The sequence below is a fragment of the Cynoglossus semilaevis genome, chromosome 10, assembly GCF_000523025.1.
Source record: "Cynoglossus semilaevis isolate Cse_v1.0 chromosome 10, Cse_v1.0, whole genome shotgun sequence".
Classification (NCBI taxonomy): domain Eukaryota; kingdom Metazoa; phylum Chordata; class Actinopteri; order Pleuronectiformes; family Cynoglossidae; genus Cynoglossus; species Cynoglossus semilaevis.
The window spans coordinates 14111013-14124627 of NC_024316.1; the positions used below are offsets into that span (position 1 = coordinate 14111013).

The following is a 13615-nucleotide window of genomic DNA, read 5'->3' on the forward strand; positions in this document are numbered from 1 at the left end:
TCACAGTGTAGCTGCTTTATCTTCGTGGCCGCACTACCGGCTGTTTGAATGCTTGAGCGGTGGAGAGGGAAGGAAAGCAAAACTAGGATGCAAGTGAAATAAAACTCACAAGAGACGCAGAGGAGCCAGACTGTTCGCGGTCGATCAAAGGTAAGAAACGGTGCTCAGTTAGCGCAGCTGCTAACATTAGTCAGCTTTGCTGCCCTTGGATTAGTTAGCAGGCTAAAGTGCTAGCCGCCTAATTCAAACCAGGCAAATCACTCGGTGCTGAGGACCATTTAAAACAACATGGATGCTGTGGGAGTCGTTTGATGCGACGGCTGGAGATTATCTGCTTTGCGTCGCAAGGTGGCCGTTTTTTTTAGTTACGTTGTCAGTCACGAGCTCGGGTGCCGTATGTTAAAAAGAGAGGCTGGTTCGAATCCCGGGGCGTCATATGGATTATTGTGAGGTGATACGTGACCGAGTGTGGAAACGGTACAGGATAAATCCGGATTTGCAGTCTGCAGCCAAATGAAGAGTGTGTGTATTTCTTAATTTCTTTGCAACTTAATGTTTACTAAATCAGTAGTAAAATGTGCGTTGAAATATACACGTAAATAATAAAACAAAATCACGTAGAGTTTAAAGTTGCTGTATCAGAGGTGCCACCTGTCTTTATGTGATGAATGAATGCAGATAATTATTTGTGGGAATATTCATAGAGCACATTTTAAACCGGTTTTTAAATTAAACCTTAATGAGCTATTTTTTCGTAATAAAACAGTCTCTATGTGTCTGTGATAGGCAGGTTTTTTGTTTAACCTTAAGCAAAATAAATCTTAATAATAAATAATAAATAAAATTATAATTAAATACTCCTCCTAAAAAATAAAGGCACAATGTATACGTAATGACGGCTGGTAAAACTGATAAATTCTTGTCAATATTTTTTCACAATTAATTATAACTAGGAATTAGTCTTTTCTTCAGGCCGTGGTCGTTTATTTTTTATTTTTATTTTTTTTAAGAAAAACATCAGTGACAGGAGACAAATCTCTCTATTACGTGGCATGTGAACGCTACCCCTTTTTCTCCTTGGGAACAATGAGGTGAGAGACATTTATTTATAGTCAATCGCAAAGCACAGCCCCAGATGTTTCGGAATCTTACATATCCTTACAAAGTGTTTCGGATTTCAGCCTTTCAGATTTCCATGATGCTTTAATACCATGTATTTGCTTTGTTTGTTTATGTTGTGTGAATAGGATCAATAAATGTATCATGTGCTAATATACCTCTCCATTCATAAATAATCACATAGTTGAGACCCAAAGCATTTAGATATAATTCCGTCATTGTCTCCAAGACATTTTTTCATAGTATTTTATTATCTGCACTCATACAAATATTTTTGACCCTAGTGTCATGAATACATTTTATATATATTTTTAAACTCAGAACTGCATACGCAACAGTATTTGTAAGATCTTTTGTCACTTAACAAATTTGTTACAAAGTATACGTATTATCTGCCACTCCACTGGTTTGTATGAGTTGAGGCAGTACATTGTGGTAAATGATGTCATCAGTAAGAGCTCTGGCTATAGCAGTCATCAGTGACTCATGGTAAAGCCAGTCGCATTAAATCCCAGGTAACATAACCATTAGAACATAACCATTAGAAAGTCAGAGGGGAACAGTGTTCCAGCAGTTACACTGAAAGGTTAATCCTGATTTATATACCTGTCAGAGCTTCTAATGTGACCAGTAAAAATAATAATCTCAGTCACCGTTCATCACTGCCTGTGGTGATGTCTTCAGACCTCCCGTCCAACGCTTCAGTCAGTGTGTCTGTGTAACAGTCAGTGTCTCTGCTGTGACCCTTGAATACCTAAAATTATCCTGCAGCTGATTCCCACTTTGGCTCACTGCTATTTTATATTGGTATTTGTATGCTGTCTTGGAAGGATGACCTGGTTTGTGATCACTGACCCAAAAGAAAAGTATTACACTTATTGACACACACGTTGCCAGAAGCACGCCAACAACATGGAGGAAAGCATAGATCAGAATAGATGAAAACTAAAAGACTTTAAAATGAAAAAAATATAAATATATACAGAACATTTTTAAAAATACATGTTGATGACATTGTCATTTATCTATAAACACTTTCATTTTTGGGTGAGACAATGTGTCATGAGTTGTCACGAGTGCATTCTTTAGACACTTTGGTGTTAGAAGTCCTGTGATTGCCGGTCACGTGTACTGTAGCTGTCAAAAGTTTGCCATCAAAGTTCCCAATCATCTGCTGTTTGGTTTACCTGCACGGACACCGGAACCTTTCACGCAGTCTGTTACATTAGTCTAACGTTTTCCACTGTATCATCATCATCCGCCATCAAAGTTCCCAATCATCTGCTAACGTTTTCCACTGTATCATCATCATCGTAGCCAATGTGTAAATGCTGACAAGTGGCTTACTTCACATCAGCTAATGAAGTGGTTTTCCTTGTGCAGTATAGGAACTTTGTGCCAGTAGGTAAGTGTATACAGTAGATAATAAATAGTATCAGTGTCTGCACTTTGAGCTCAGCCTGATTTAATTTCTACTTTTTTATCGCACATGCAGTTGTAGCCTTTCTGTTAGACCTTTAGTTACTATTTAAGGCTTAATGACCAAACAGCACAGTTGTTGTTTTGATTGTAGTATAAAACATGAGATCCATACTTTCTAACAATTTAAATAAATTCAAAATATGTCCAGCTGCTATATCACTAAAGTAAATGTGTCCAGCACATGTTCTTGACCTTCAGGGTCTGTATATTTGTATATTCTGTAATATAACTCCTGCTGTAGCTGCATGATATTACGATATTTTGAATTTTAAAAAGTAGTTTCACAAAGTAGCGTATTCTACTAGATTCATCATGTCTGTACAGTTATGACATTAAGTGTATTTTTTTGTTACCCTAACTGAAAGTAATCAGAAGTATACTTTAATAACGCATTGATTTTTTTGCGTGCATCTTCCTCCGTGTGTCCAACAGCTGTATTTACTGTAGCATCCTTAACAATGACACCACGTCATGGTCTGCTGGTTGTCAGGGCTGCATTGGTGTAACCTGATCTCGATGAACCGACATGGGGCAGTGGTGGCTTGGTGGCACCGTCCACACACACACACACTGCTTTAGTCGACCCCTGTCCACTTTGGTGATGGGTTAAAAGCAGAGTTCACATTTTGTTTCTTCACATTTCGATGACATTTTCTGCACTTTGGGTTCTACTTTTACAAACAAAGACGGAGTCTTCTGTTACACATGAAATATGTTAGACAAAATATAATAATCTATAAAAGACGCCTCTATTCCTGCATGACAGACAACTACAGTATGAGTTTGAATAAGTCGAGATCAAAAGACGAATTATCACCCAAGAGAGAATAAATATGGAAAAACACCTTAGTGAAGAAGTGATGATGAGTGTGAAGAGTGGTGAGGTGGGGTGGGAACATATGGTAATGGATGCTACAGTAATTGTGGAGAATGAAGAACAGCTGTGTTGACAGTTGGTTACATGGTAATACGTTGTTTTAACTGATATTTAACCTCTGTTACAGTACATAGGTATAAATGAAATGTTATGATTAAATCCAGATAAATAATTTTCAAATGAAAAGAATTTTACAGTTTTATATTTTAGCGCGTAGGCATATAAACTAGGGAAGTGATAAGTATGGACGGTTAAACAGAGAGTTCCTTCATGGTAATTCATTTGTCTTTTGACCACTTTTACCCTCTGACACAAATTATGTTTTGCCAACTAACTTTTTTCCCAAATTAGATTAAGATAAAGAGTCGATGGAAACTTGTCTGTTATAATGAATTGTCTGTCCAGTCTTACTGTATAAGCTGCACTGATAGACTTGTTGGTAGTCTGCCAGTGTCTTCTTTCAAGCTTTATTAGCCTGATGGTGGTATGCCAAAAGAGCTGCAGAGTTCTTGCTTACTGTAGACCAGAAGTCTTCACTTTGACTTTTACATTAAATTATCATGAGTGCAAATGTGAGAGCGGTGCACACTTAGGTGACTTAGGTGGCATTAATGACAGATTTAACCGTCAGAGAGGAGGAGCAAACTGGAGCTTTTTGAACGACAATGCTATAAATTTGATTGCAGTTTTATTTTTATTTTTATTTTTACTGTGTGCTGTCATTCATGCCACTTGGATATGTACTAGTATTTTTATTTTATTCCGTCATTCATGCCACTTGGATATGTACTACTGTGTGTGTGTGTGTGTGTGTGTGTGTTATCTCCTTCAGAAGCAGGCTGACATCTATCATGACCCACTTTCTCAGTGACACACATACAGAGTCACCCATCAGGTCATAATAGGAGACAAACAAAAATCTATTTAAATGCTAATATTTGCTTTTATAATACATAAATAAATTAAAAATAAAAATGCAAGTGTCTAATTGGAAGAAATCAAGGCTATTTTTAAATGTTGTCGTTGATGTTAATGTATGAAAAAACCTGAAAATGGTGTACATTTACTGCAGTGTGTGTAAGATATGTATACAAGATATATAATGTCCATGTGTTTTGGTTCACTGTATTTTTCATGTCATGAATTTTTTTAATCGTCTTAAGCCTGGATATCATAAAAATATTGTCGTACTGTCGTGTCATCAATAAATAGAAATATTGTCGTACTGTCGTGTCATCAACAAAAATCTCCGATAAGCCCTTTCTACGAGTGAGGAAATTGGTAAATTTGCTGCCTGATCGTCAGACTTTGCGCTGAATTTCTTCCGTGCTGTTCATACATTTAAAATAAATTTGATTAACAACTTCAACGTCATTGACTCCAAAGTTGAGAAGATCTTGTGTTAACAGCGGATTTGCTGTTTTTTCCTGTGGGAAACGAACCCAGGACTTTCTGCTCACGAGTCAGACATGCTAACTGCTACACTAGCAACCATAGTATGAAACTGTTACGTACAGAAATGATTTGTGACTACTATCTATATAGTGTTTTTGATTGTTTTTATTTTTAACATTTTCTTTCAATATATTTAGTAATATTTTTATTTTTGTTGAATTTATAAATATAAATGATTTCTTAATCAGCTTCAACACACACCACATTTATGTGTGTGTGTATCATGGTTGTTGGTACAGACAGGTGTTGTGTAAAAGCCCTGTTGAAAACCCCAGTTGCACAACCTTTAGAAGTAGAGGGATGTTCATAAACTGATGTGACACTTCTGTTTTCTAAGAATAGCAGTGAACGGATCAGTGAAGCAGTTAAACTGCTGTTATGTTTAACCAGTGTCTGTTATTGGAAAATGTTTTACTTTAACATCAGCATTTATGTGAAGTGTATCTTTGACTATTGCAGTGATGAAAAAATCAGAAAAAAAAGTAAGATATGATGTGCAACATCATTCATTCTTTCTAAAAGATATTGTCCAAACTTTCAGTTTTTTCCTAATATTTATCTTTTTATTTATGTTGCCAAATTATTAAATGATTATCTATTATTGTCTTTGCCTTCGAGAAGTGAATTACTTGTCATTGAGACACAGCTCACCAATGAACACAACAAAAATGTGACCTCTACATTTTACCTCTCACCAAAGTGAGCAGTCTAAGAGCCTGGGGGTGTGAGGGCACGGTGCCCACCCAGACACCACTGCCTCAAACATTAGAGTTGATAAAAGATATAGCAGAGGATGGTTTCGATCCATCGACCTCTGGGTTATGGGCCCAGCACGCTTCCGCTGCGCCACTCTGCTTGTAGATAGCAAGGTAGAACTTTATGAATCCCTCAGGAGTTCCCTTCAGGAAATCAAGGAGGGACAATGACAGAGAGCTTTAAGTAAAATTCCTCTGCCTTGAATCAGTAACAACGTGTGAAAGGAGCTTCACTGTGGTTTACACTGTTTGCAGATGACAACTTAAACTGTGTATTTTATTGTACACCTTAAAAACTACGGGTAAAAATAAAGTCAGTCTCACATGCGACGACTCAGACTCTGTGGTGCCGTCTTCACCACAGTATGTTTTTCTTTATTGTTTCTAAGCTGTGTAAATTTGACTTTCAGCTCATTCATCTCCATGAGGTGTAGTCAGTGTTTAAAGGGTTGACACGGAGACTGTAGTATCTAGATAATCTCTGGATCACCAGTGCTTCACACTCATTGGTTAATCCCCATCATGTGGGGGCTTTATTCACATTGTGATTTGTTGCTCTGTGGAGGGGATTTAAGGATGTGTTAACTCATTGTGCTTCGGTGTTTCTGCAGTTGTTTTTGTGGCTGAACCGTTGTAGCCATCTGGATCTGTACAGACGTTTAGATTCAAATAAATGACCCAGTCAAGTTGAAACATTTGAATAGTCCCTAAGGTTTATTTTAAATGTCTGTTATCGACTACTTAGAACATTTTGATGCATGGTGTTGATTTAAGGTGTTCCCTTACAAACGGTGTCCTGTAAGATTAACTCTGTATGGTCTAAGTCTGCTGAAGTAAACCTACTAAAACCTCCTGTAGTAGCAGTAAGGCTCTGCCTCAGTTCAAAGAGGTTTCACACAGACCAAAATGCAGCTAATAATCATTTATAGCGTTTTATAGTTGATCATTTGCCTGTCTTATCAACCGTTCATTAGGTAATCCACAATGAGCAACAACATACGTTTATAAATACATTACATTGTTTTTATCCCTTGTAAAATGTGCTAATTCTATGTTCAAAACCTGAAGGGAAATTTGTGATTTATTTTTTATTTATTTATTTATTTATTTTCTTCAAAACAATGCTAGCAATGGGATTCGGTTTCTCTGACAAAGTCCAGTGTGAAGCCATTGTTTTCGTTGTTAGTTGAGTCTAATTTAGTGTCTGTGAGGCTGATTTGGCTTAGTGTGGTCTCTAAGCCTGCCAACCCTCCACACCTGTTGTCTGACAGAGTTTTTTCCTTATGTGTTTAGGCCCCATCGCTGCTCAGTTCAAAGGTCAGAGATCAGAATGTCTTCATTCTCAGTCTTTGTAAGCAAACGTCAGGTTGACAGATCAGTGGTTTTAGTTTTTAATGTTTGACATGTGCAACGGAATCCTTCATTGGTGTTCATTCGTATTTTGTTGGTTTTTTTTAATGACAATGTTTCCAAGTAAAAATGTTAACTGGTGAAAAATAGAGCCAGTAGGTGGCAGTAAAGCAGCGCAAATGATGCTGAAGTGCAAGGTGGAAATATCAGCTTAGCTCTTTCTCTCTCTCTCTCTCTCTCTCTCTCTGTATCTCACTATCTCTCTCTCTCTCTGAGTCATCGGTGAATTTTGTAAACATACATGTTGGTAGTTAGTCTTAAGGAAGTCTGATTTACTGGAATCACGAGGTCCAGTGAGGAAACGTTTATTCCTTTCTCTTCCGGTGCCTTTCAGAGTCAGTTTCACCATCTGGTCATGAGCAGTCTGGTGGTCAATTAGAAAAGACATTGATTTTACTGATAATATATACTGATTTTACAATACATTTTTCTCACTGAAAACATACTGTTAAATTGAGTCAATAATAATAATATTCTTCTCCTCTTTTTCCTGTGATTGACTTATCAAGACACAGACAGAGAAATACAATCATCCACTGAAGTTGAACATTTTCTCCCATATGTTTCCTTTTAAGACAAGGCAGATCAGTAGATTATTTCCCCCCCTGCAGGTCATTGGTGTAATTACTAATTTAATTTTTTTCCCCAACAGTTGAGTCTTAACTGGTGAAGGAGCAGGTAAAAGGACAAAAGAAGAGGAGATAAAAAAGAGAGAGAGGCCATGGATCACCAGAGACAGAGGGCGCTCTCCACATCGGGGGAGACTTTGTACGCTGTGCTAGGAGTGGACAAGAATGCTACATCGGAGGACATCAAGAAATGTTATAGGTAGAACCTCGAGCCCCATTAGGGACATGAATATTAATGCTGGTTACCACTAGATGGCATATGTATCCTGTGTAATTTACTGAGGTAAAGTTAATTATTCATGAAACACTACTGGGTGTAAACGATGGTCTGACAACACTCAAACTTGAATTTTTAATAGGTCTCCAATGTTTAGAACATTTAATTTTCTCTCTTTAAAAGTTCTGTGACTCAACACCTGCTCTCAGATCTGGTCTGGACCCTAGATTTGGAGGATGTTTCCCAAGTTCTTTACCCACAGTTGTTTTGTGTTTTTTTTTTTCAAACACAGGAAACTGGCACTGAAGTTTCATCCAGATAAAAACCCAGACAACCCAGATGCAGTGGAGAAGTTCAAGGAAATAAACAACGCTCACTCCATACTTTGTGACGGAACCAAGAAGAACATCTATGATAAGTACGGCTCACTGGGACTGTATGTGGCAGAACAGTTTGGAGAGGAGAACGTCAACACCTACTTTGTTCTGTCCAGTTGGTGGGCAAAGGTACGGAGAGATGAACGTTAGCTTGTTTTTGAATATATGAAAGTATTTTAAATGTGAACTGCAGTAGAAGAGATTTTCTGTCTTCTCTTAGAAAGAATAATTTGGCTGCTGCATTGGTTTTTAACTCTACAGCCAGTCTGTCAGCTTAACATCTGTACTGCACTAATGTAGTATTACTAAAAGTATTTGGAAATGAGTCCAAAGCCCAGTAGAATTTCATGTCGTGCTGAGGTTCTTGGTCATTTTTCTAAATATAAACGGAGTATTGACCTCCTGTCTTCTTCCCACAGGCCTTGTTCGTCTTCTGCTGCCTGGCCACAGGCTGTTATTTCTGCTGTTGCCTGTGTTGCTGCTGTAACTGTTGCTGTGGTAAATGTAAACCCCGGCCGCCCATGGACCAAGAACCGGACTTTTACGTCTCCCCGGAAGACCTGGAGGCCCAGATGAACGCCGACGAGAGAGGTAAGGCAGCAGAGGACGAAGAGCTCGAACAGTTACTGTAAGAGAACTATATTATTAAAAATTACTATTAAAAACACATTTATTTATGTGTGTGTCTTTGAATTAAAATTTCAGATGGAGCTGAGCCTATAGTGATGCAGCCGTCCTCGGCCACAGAAACCACCCAGCTCACCTCCGACGCCCACCAAAGCTACAGGACCGAGGCGTACTGAACACGCACACACAACCTAACTGTAACAAACAAAAACAACAATTGACCAATGGCTAAGTCCTATCTCCTGAAATCGTGTTGACAAAGCCCTGGACTGTGGGCTGGTTTGTAGACTAGGATTCACATTCTGCTGCGTGTCAGTGAAGCGAAGGCCTTTTTAACATTTGGATTCAGCTACAAAATGTTGGACTTTTATATCAGTTTAAGGTTTGTTTTTAAGTCTAAATGTTTAAAGCACATAACTATTTTAACACAGCTTTTTATTTCCTTAAAGCCAAGTACTGTCTCGTCTCCATATCAACAGAATTCTGTGTTCTGTCAAATCCACGTCCAAATTACCTGCAGATACTTTTGTATTGAACGTCGACGTGAAGAACCAGCAGTGACTTTTGTTCCTTTCCCTTTAGTTTAGTCCAAATCCACAGATGGCTTCGTCCACTACAGTCAGAGTCTGTGCTGGGTGTAGGTCGATGCTGACCTTTGCAGCTATTGGCTCAGCCGTGTTTGAGGACAGCACTTACCCATTGGTCAATTAAATGGACTGCTAGATTACACTGCACACGTCCGGGCCCACATCTGCATTAATAATTGTTCATGGCACAGCTCCACCAGCAGACAGGAGACGACAAACAGAACCCTCCCACGTCTACGCTCCACTTTATTCTAATGAGTTTCCAACCGAGGCAGTGGGTGAGGAGAAGGGGGGAGAAAAGGAGAGAAGACTTTGGTTTTTAGTTTAACATTCAACAAGAGGCAACGACGCCCTTCAGAGCTGGTTTGTGATTGGTCAAAGTCAGATATTAGTTTGAGTTTTTAATTGTTTTCATCAGCTATTTTTTTACAAATAATTTTCGGCTTTTAATGTTGAGTTTGAGAGTGAGAAATACCACAAGAGGGAGCTAAAGTACCACCAATGATACCTGCACCATACCTTGAGAACCACTAAACACATTTAAAGATGATTCATCTTTATTTAAAAAAATAAAAGGAGAATTGAACCGACAACCAAGGTTTTAAAAAATCATTCACATACAAGAGCCACCACAGATGGAAATATCGAGCCTTGATCTGTGTTTGAGTCTATTAATACCTTAGTGATTGTCAGTCACTGACTACGCCCCCTATAGACGTGTAAAGATATACTCCGTATAACCCTATATGACATACCACAGCGTCACAGAACACCTAGAGAGGCCTGCTGCTCACAGACCACAGCTCCACACCGGGTCACACACACAGATCTGACAAAACAACATCGTCTGGATCTAATGATGCTGAAGGAGAGAGGGGAGAATTTAGTGACGGTCTGTAGAACAGGTGACACACTGTCCCAAATCATGGACGGACAAACAGACGTTTCAAACCAATAAAACCGAATCCGTCAGTGAAGAAACATGTCAACATGTGTCACCTGATGTACTGATGTGATCGGATCTCCAGAGTCACATGTCTCAGCATCAGGAACAACAGCACCCCCCCCCCCCCCCCCCCCACACACACACACACACACTTCTCCTATATCAGACCACAGTGATTAGTTCACCGTGTCTCCGTCCTGAAGTAGCTGCTGTGGTGAAAGAACGACCTTTCACCGACTGTTAAAATCTCACAGGAGATTCCCAAAAATACCGCCGTCATTATTTTTGATAGATGCCACGTAGCCACCTTTAGCATCTGTGTGGCCCGGTGGACTCGTTCTACATCATTAAAACCAAATGGATTTTCAGCTGTGAATCTCTTCAAACTGTATTCAAACCTTGCAGCTGCTGGAAGTAAATCTCACTCTCTCTCACTCTCTCTCTCTTTTGCTTGTGATTCAGCTCTGAGCAATTGAAATGAAAATGAACTCCCAGCCGGCAGAGTAATCAACATGTCGACTGAGCGCCGTGACAGACACGTCTGTCTACAGCAGCCACAGACTGTAGTATAGTATGTAATAGACCTGCTCTGATGATTGAAACGTTAAAGTACAGCAGAAATAATGAAGTGGTTTCAGAAGTTTGCGCTACCCTCTAACTTCCTGAAGGAGTTTCACTTACTGCAGTATTTCAGATTTTAGTTTCAGTTAGAATATCATCGCTCCCATTAATCAATAGTAGATGGGTTCAAACATGTAATCAATCACATATCCAGCTGTGCTTCTTCACTTGTTCTTCATGAAAATGTGTTTTGAAGATACAAATCCAATGAGGAGTGTTCATTCATCCAGTCTCCGTCTAAATGTCTGACTCAAACCCACATGTTATTGTTTGAACATGAGTTTATTATCAGACCTGCACAAAAAGAAACTTCTGTATAATTTGGCAACACCAGCCTTGATTTCTAGGATAAAGTAATTTCATGGCAGTAAATGTTTTTTTTATTGTTTAGAGAAGCAGAATAGTAGTACGTAGTAGTAGAAGTAATTGAGCTAAAGACCGTATCCTTGACAAGGATATAGAGTAGTGGCTATGCAATAGCCACTACTGGATATACAGTACAACACAAGAGTGGGTCCCCACCCCCAGTGGTTCCCAACCCCTGGTTCTGTCGTCTTCCTTCTCTCCCTCTCCCCTCGGTGACCCACACGTGGCCTCTGGAATTCAAGTGTTAAATCACATACAGTGCAACGCTACATCGTCGACATAGATATCCACATACACTGAAATCATTTATACATTATTATTGTTTTAGCGTTTAATTTTCTTTGTTGTACAAGTAAAAAGCTCCATGTGCCGTGTGAAGTGAATGTTTAGATTTAATGTAATTTTTTTTAACAGTCACCTGGTTGTGTAGATTTTTCTTGTTTTTTTTTTCTTCTTATTTATCTTGTTATTGAAGAGAGGACGTCCGTCCTCAGCAGAGTAGTCATCTTGTTATTGAAGGGAGGACGTCCGTCCTCAGCAGAGTAGTCTTAATTGTTAACGTAGAAAATGAAGAAGATACTGAAATGATCAGAGCGTCTGGAAAGTGTCAGCGTTAGGGATTTTTGATTTAATTTAATTTAGTTTTTGCTTCATGGTGTACACGAGGTGGAAAAAAAAGTGTTCGTGTCATGTGTTGATTTTTGTATAAAACAACGAAAACACATCCAAAAAACATGGAAATTCTCATGTGACCACTCAGTCAGAATCACTAACCATCTGTGTGTGTGCAATAGGAAGAGAACAGGTTTGAGAGACTTCATGGAATCTGCAGGTTCATATCAACTTCAAAGCCACACTGATAAAAGAGAGATGAAGCCAAAAAAAAAATTATTTCATCTCTCTACTACAAAGAAAATCCCACAGCGGTTCCTGTGACTTGGTCTCAGCACCAGGTTCAGTACAGGAAGTTGTTCAGATTCACTCTCTGTTTTTAAGTCTTTTTCTTTGTTTCCTGAGTTTATATTGATTTCCCACTTGCTTTTAAAAGAAGGTTCTGGAAACTTCCAGGTTCTCTGTTTTGACCTGGCCAGCTCATGCCACAGTGTTAAAGTCTGAACCCTGACGTATTGACCAGTCTGTGCGTCCAAACAGAAATCACATCTTCTGTTGGATCTGAACCATGACATGACATGACATGACATGACATGGAGACGTTTTATTTATTTTCATCTTCCTATGTTTCTTTTTTTGATAACTAAGAACTACTAGTTTGTTGTGTTGAGGAGACGTGTAGCGTTTTAGATGTGAATCATTTTTCGGGAATGAAAACGATAATAAATAAATAAAAAAAAGAAAAAGCCAGACCTACTGTATATACACACTGTGGCACAGTACATGAAGATGTAGAGAAACTCTGTTTGTTGCATGGACTAAAGCTGTTTGTGTCTGTCAGGCAGACGAGTACTGTAGGTGAATTCAATATCTGATGTACTGTTGTAAAATAAATGTTTCTGATGCTTCAAAGTCTCCTCTATCAGTGTTGATCCTTTAAATGAAAAAAAGAGAGAGAGAGAACACTCACTGAATAATATTGATGGTCTCCATAGAATTGACATAAATCTGGTACTGTATTTATGTGTATTTCTCTCTCTATATATATATATATATGTATATATACATATATGTATATATATACATATATGTATATATATATATATATGTATATATACATATATACGTTTATATATGTATATATACATATATACGTTTATATATGTATATATACATATATGTATATATACATATATATATATATATATATACATATAAAATATATATTTAATAGGAGGTTTTGTTATATGTGACCTTGTGATCAAGTTATTTTGACAATACACTGACTAAAAGTATTGAGTGTTTAACAATCATAAAACTGTTTTTATTAAACTGTAAAAGTCTGACTGGTGGTTGAAAGTACACCTGTGTGTGTGTGTGTGTGTGTGTCTGTGTGTAAGAGTAGAAAGAGCACAGCATGGCGTGGTCTTAATCTGTCCACATACCAGTCACTCGCCCGATATGGTGTGTGTGTGTGTGTGTGTGTGTTGGGTTCATTCCAGAGACACTGAAAATGGACACGCTGCCCCCACTGC

At 38.3% G+C, this 13615-nt stretch overlaps 1 protein-coding gene and 1 non-coding gene across 3 annotated transcripts; one reads left to right on the top strand and one right to left on the bottom strand.

The window, feature by feature from the left end:
• Positions 1 to 2: 2 nt before the first annotated feature.
• On the top strand, positions 3 to 11574 carry dnajc5ab (DnaJ (Hsp40) homolog, subfamily C, member 5ab). Of its 2 annotated transcripts, none has more exons than XM_008318942.2 (5): positions 3 to 150; positions 7751 to 7926; positions 8237 to 8450; positions 8741 to 8912; positions 9027 to 11574. In XM_008318942.2, exons 2-5 carry the CDS (start codon positions 7820 to 7822, stop codon positions 9122 to 9124), a joined length of 591 nt encoding a protein of 196 aa, XP_008317164.1. In that variant the 5' UTR covers positions 3 to 150; positions 7751 to 7819; the 3' UTR covers positions 9125 to 11574. The 2 variants fall into 2 exon arrangements, with proteins under 2 accessions (XP_008317164.1, XP_008317165.1); XM_008318943.3 differs by lacking the exon at positions 3 to 150 and adding an exon at positions 176 to 522.
• trnam-cau (transfer RNA methionine (anticodon CAU)) lies at positions 5718 to 5789 on the bottom strand. The gene has a single exon. It is a non-coding gene; the product is annotated as a tRNA-Met (tRNA).
• Positions 11575 to 13615: the final 2041 nt, after the last annotated feature.

Bases quoted from the DNA above. Each gene is read 5' to 3' on its own strand.
- dnajc5ab (XM_008318942.2), top strand. From the start codon at position 7,820: ATGGATCACCAGAGACAGAGGGCGCTCTCCACATCGGGGGAGACTTTG. The intron at 8,451-8,740 runs GTACGGAGAGAT...TTCTTCCCACAG, and splicing joins TGTCCAGTTGGTGGGCAAAG to GCCTTGTTCGTCTTCTGCTG. The intron at 8,913-9,026 runs GTAAGGCAGCAG...TTAAAATTTCAG, and splicing joins GATGAACGCCGACGAGAGAG to ATGGAGCTGAGCCTATAGTG.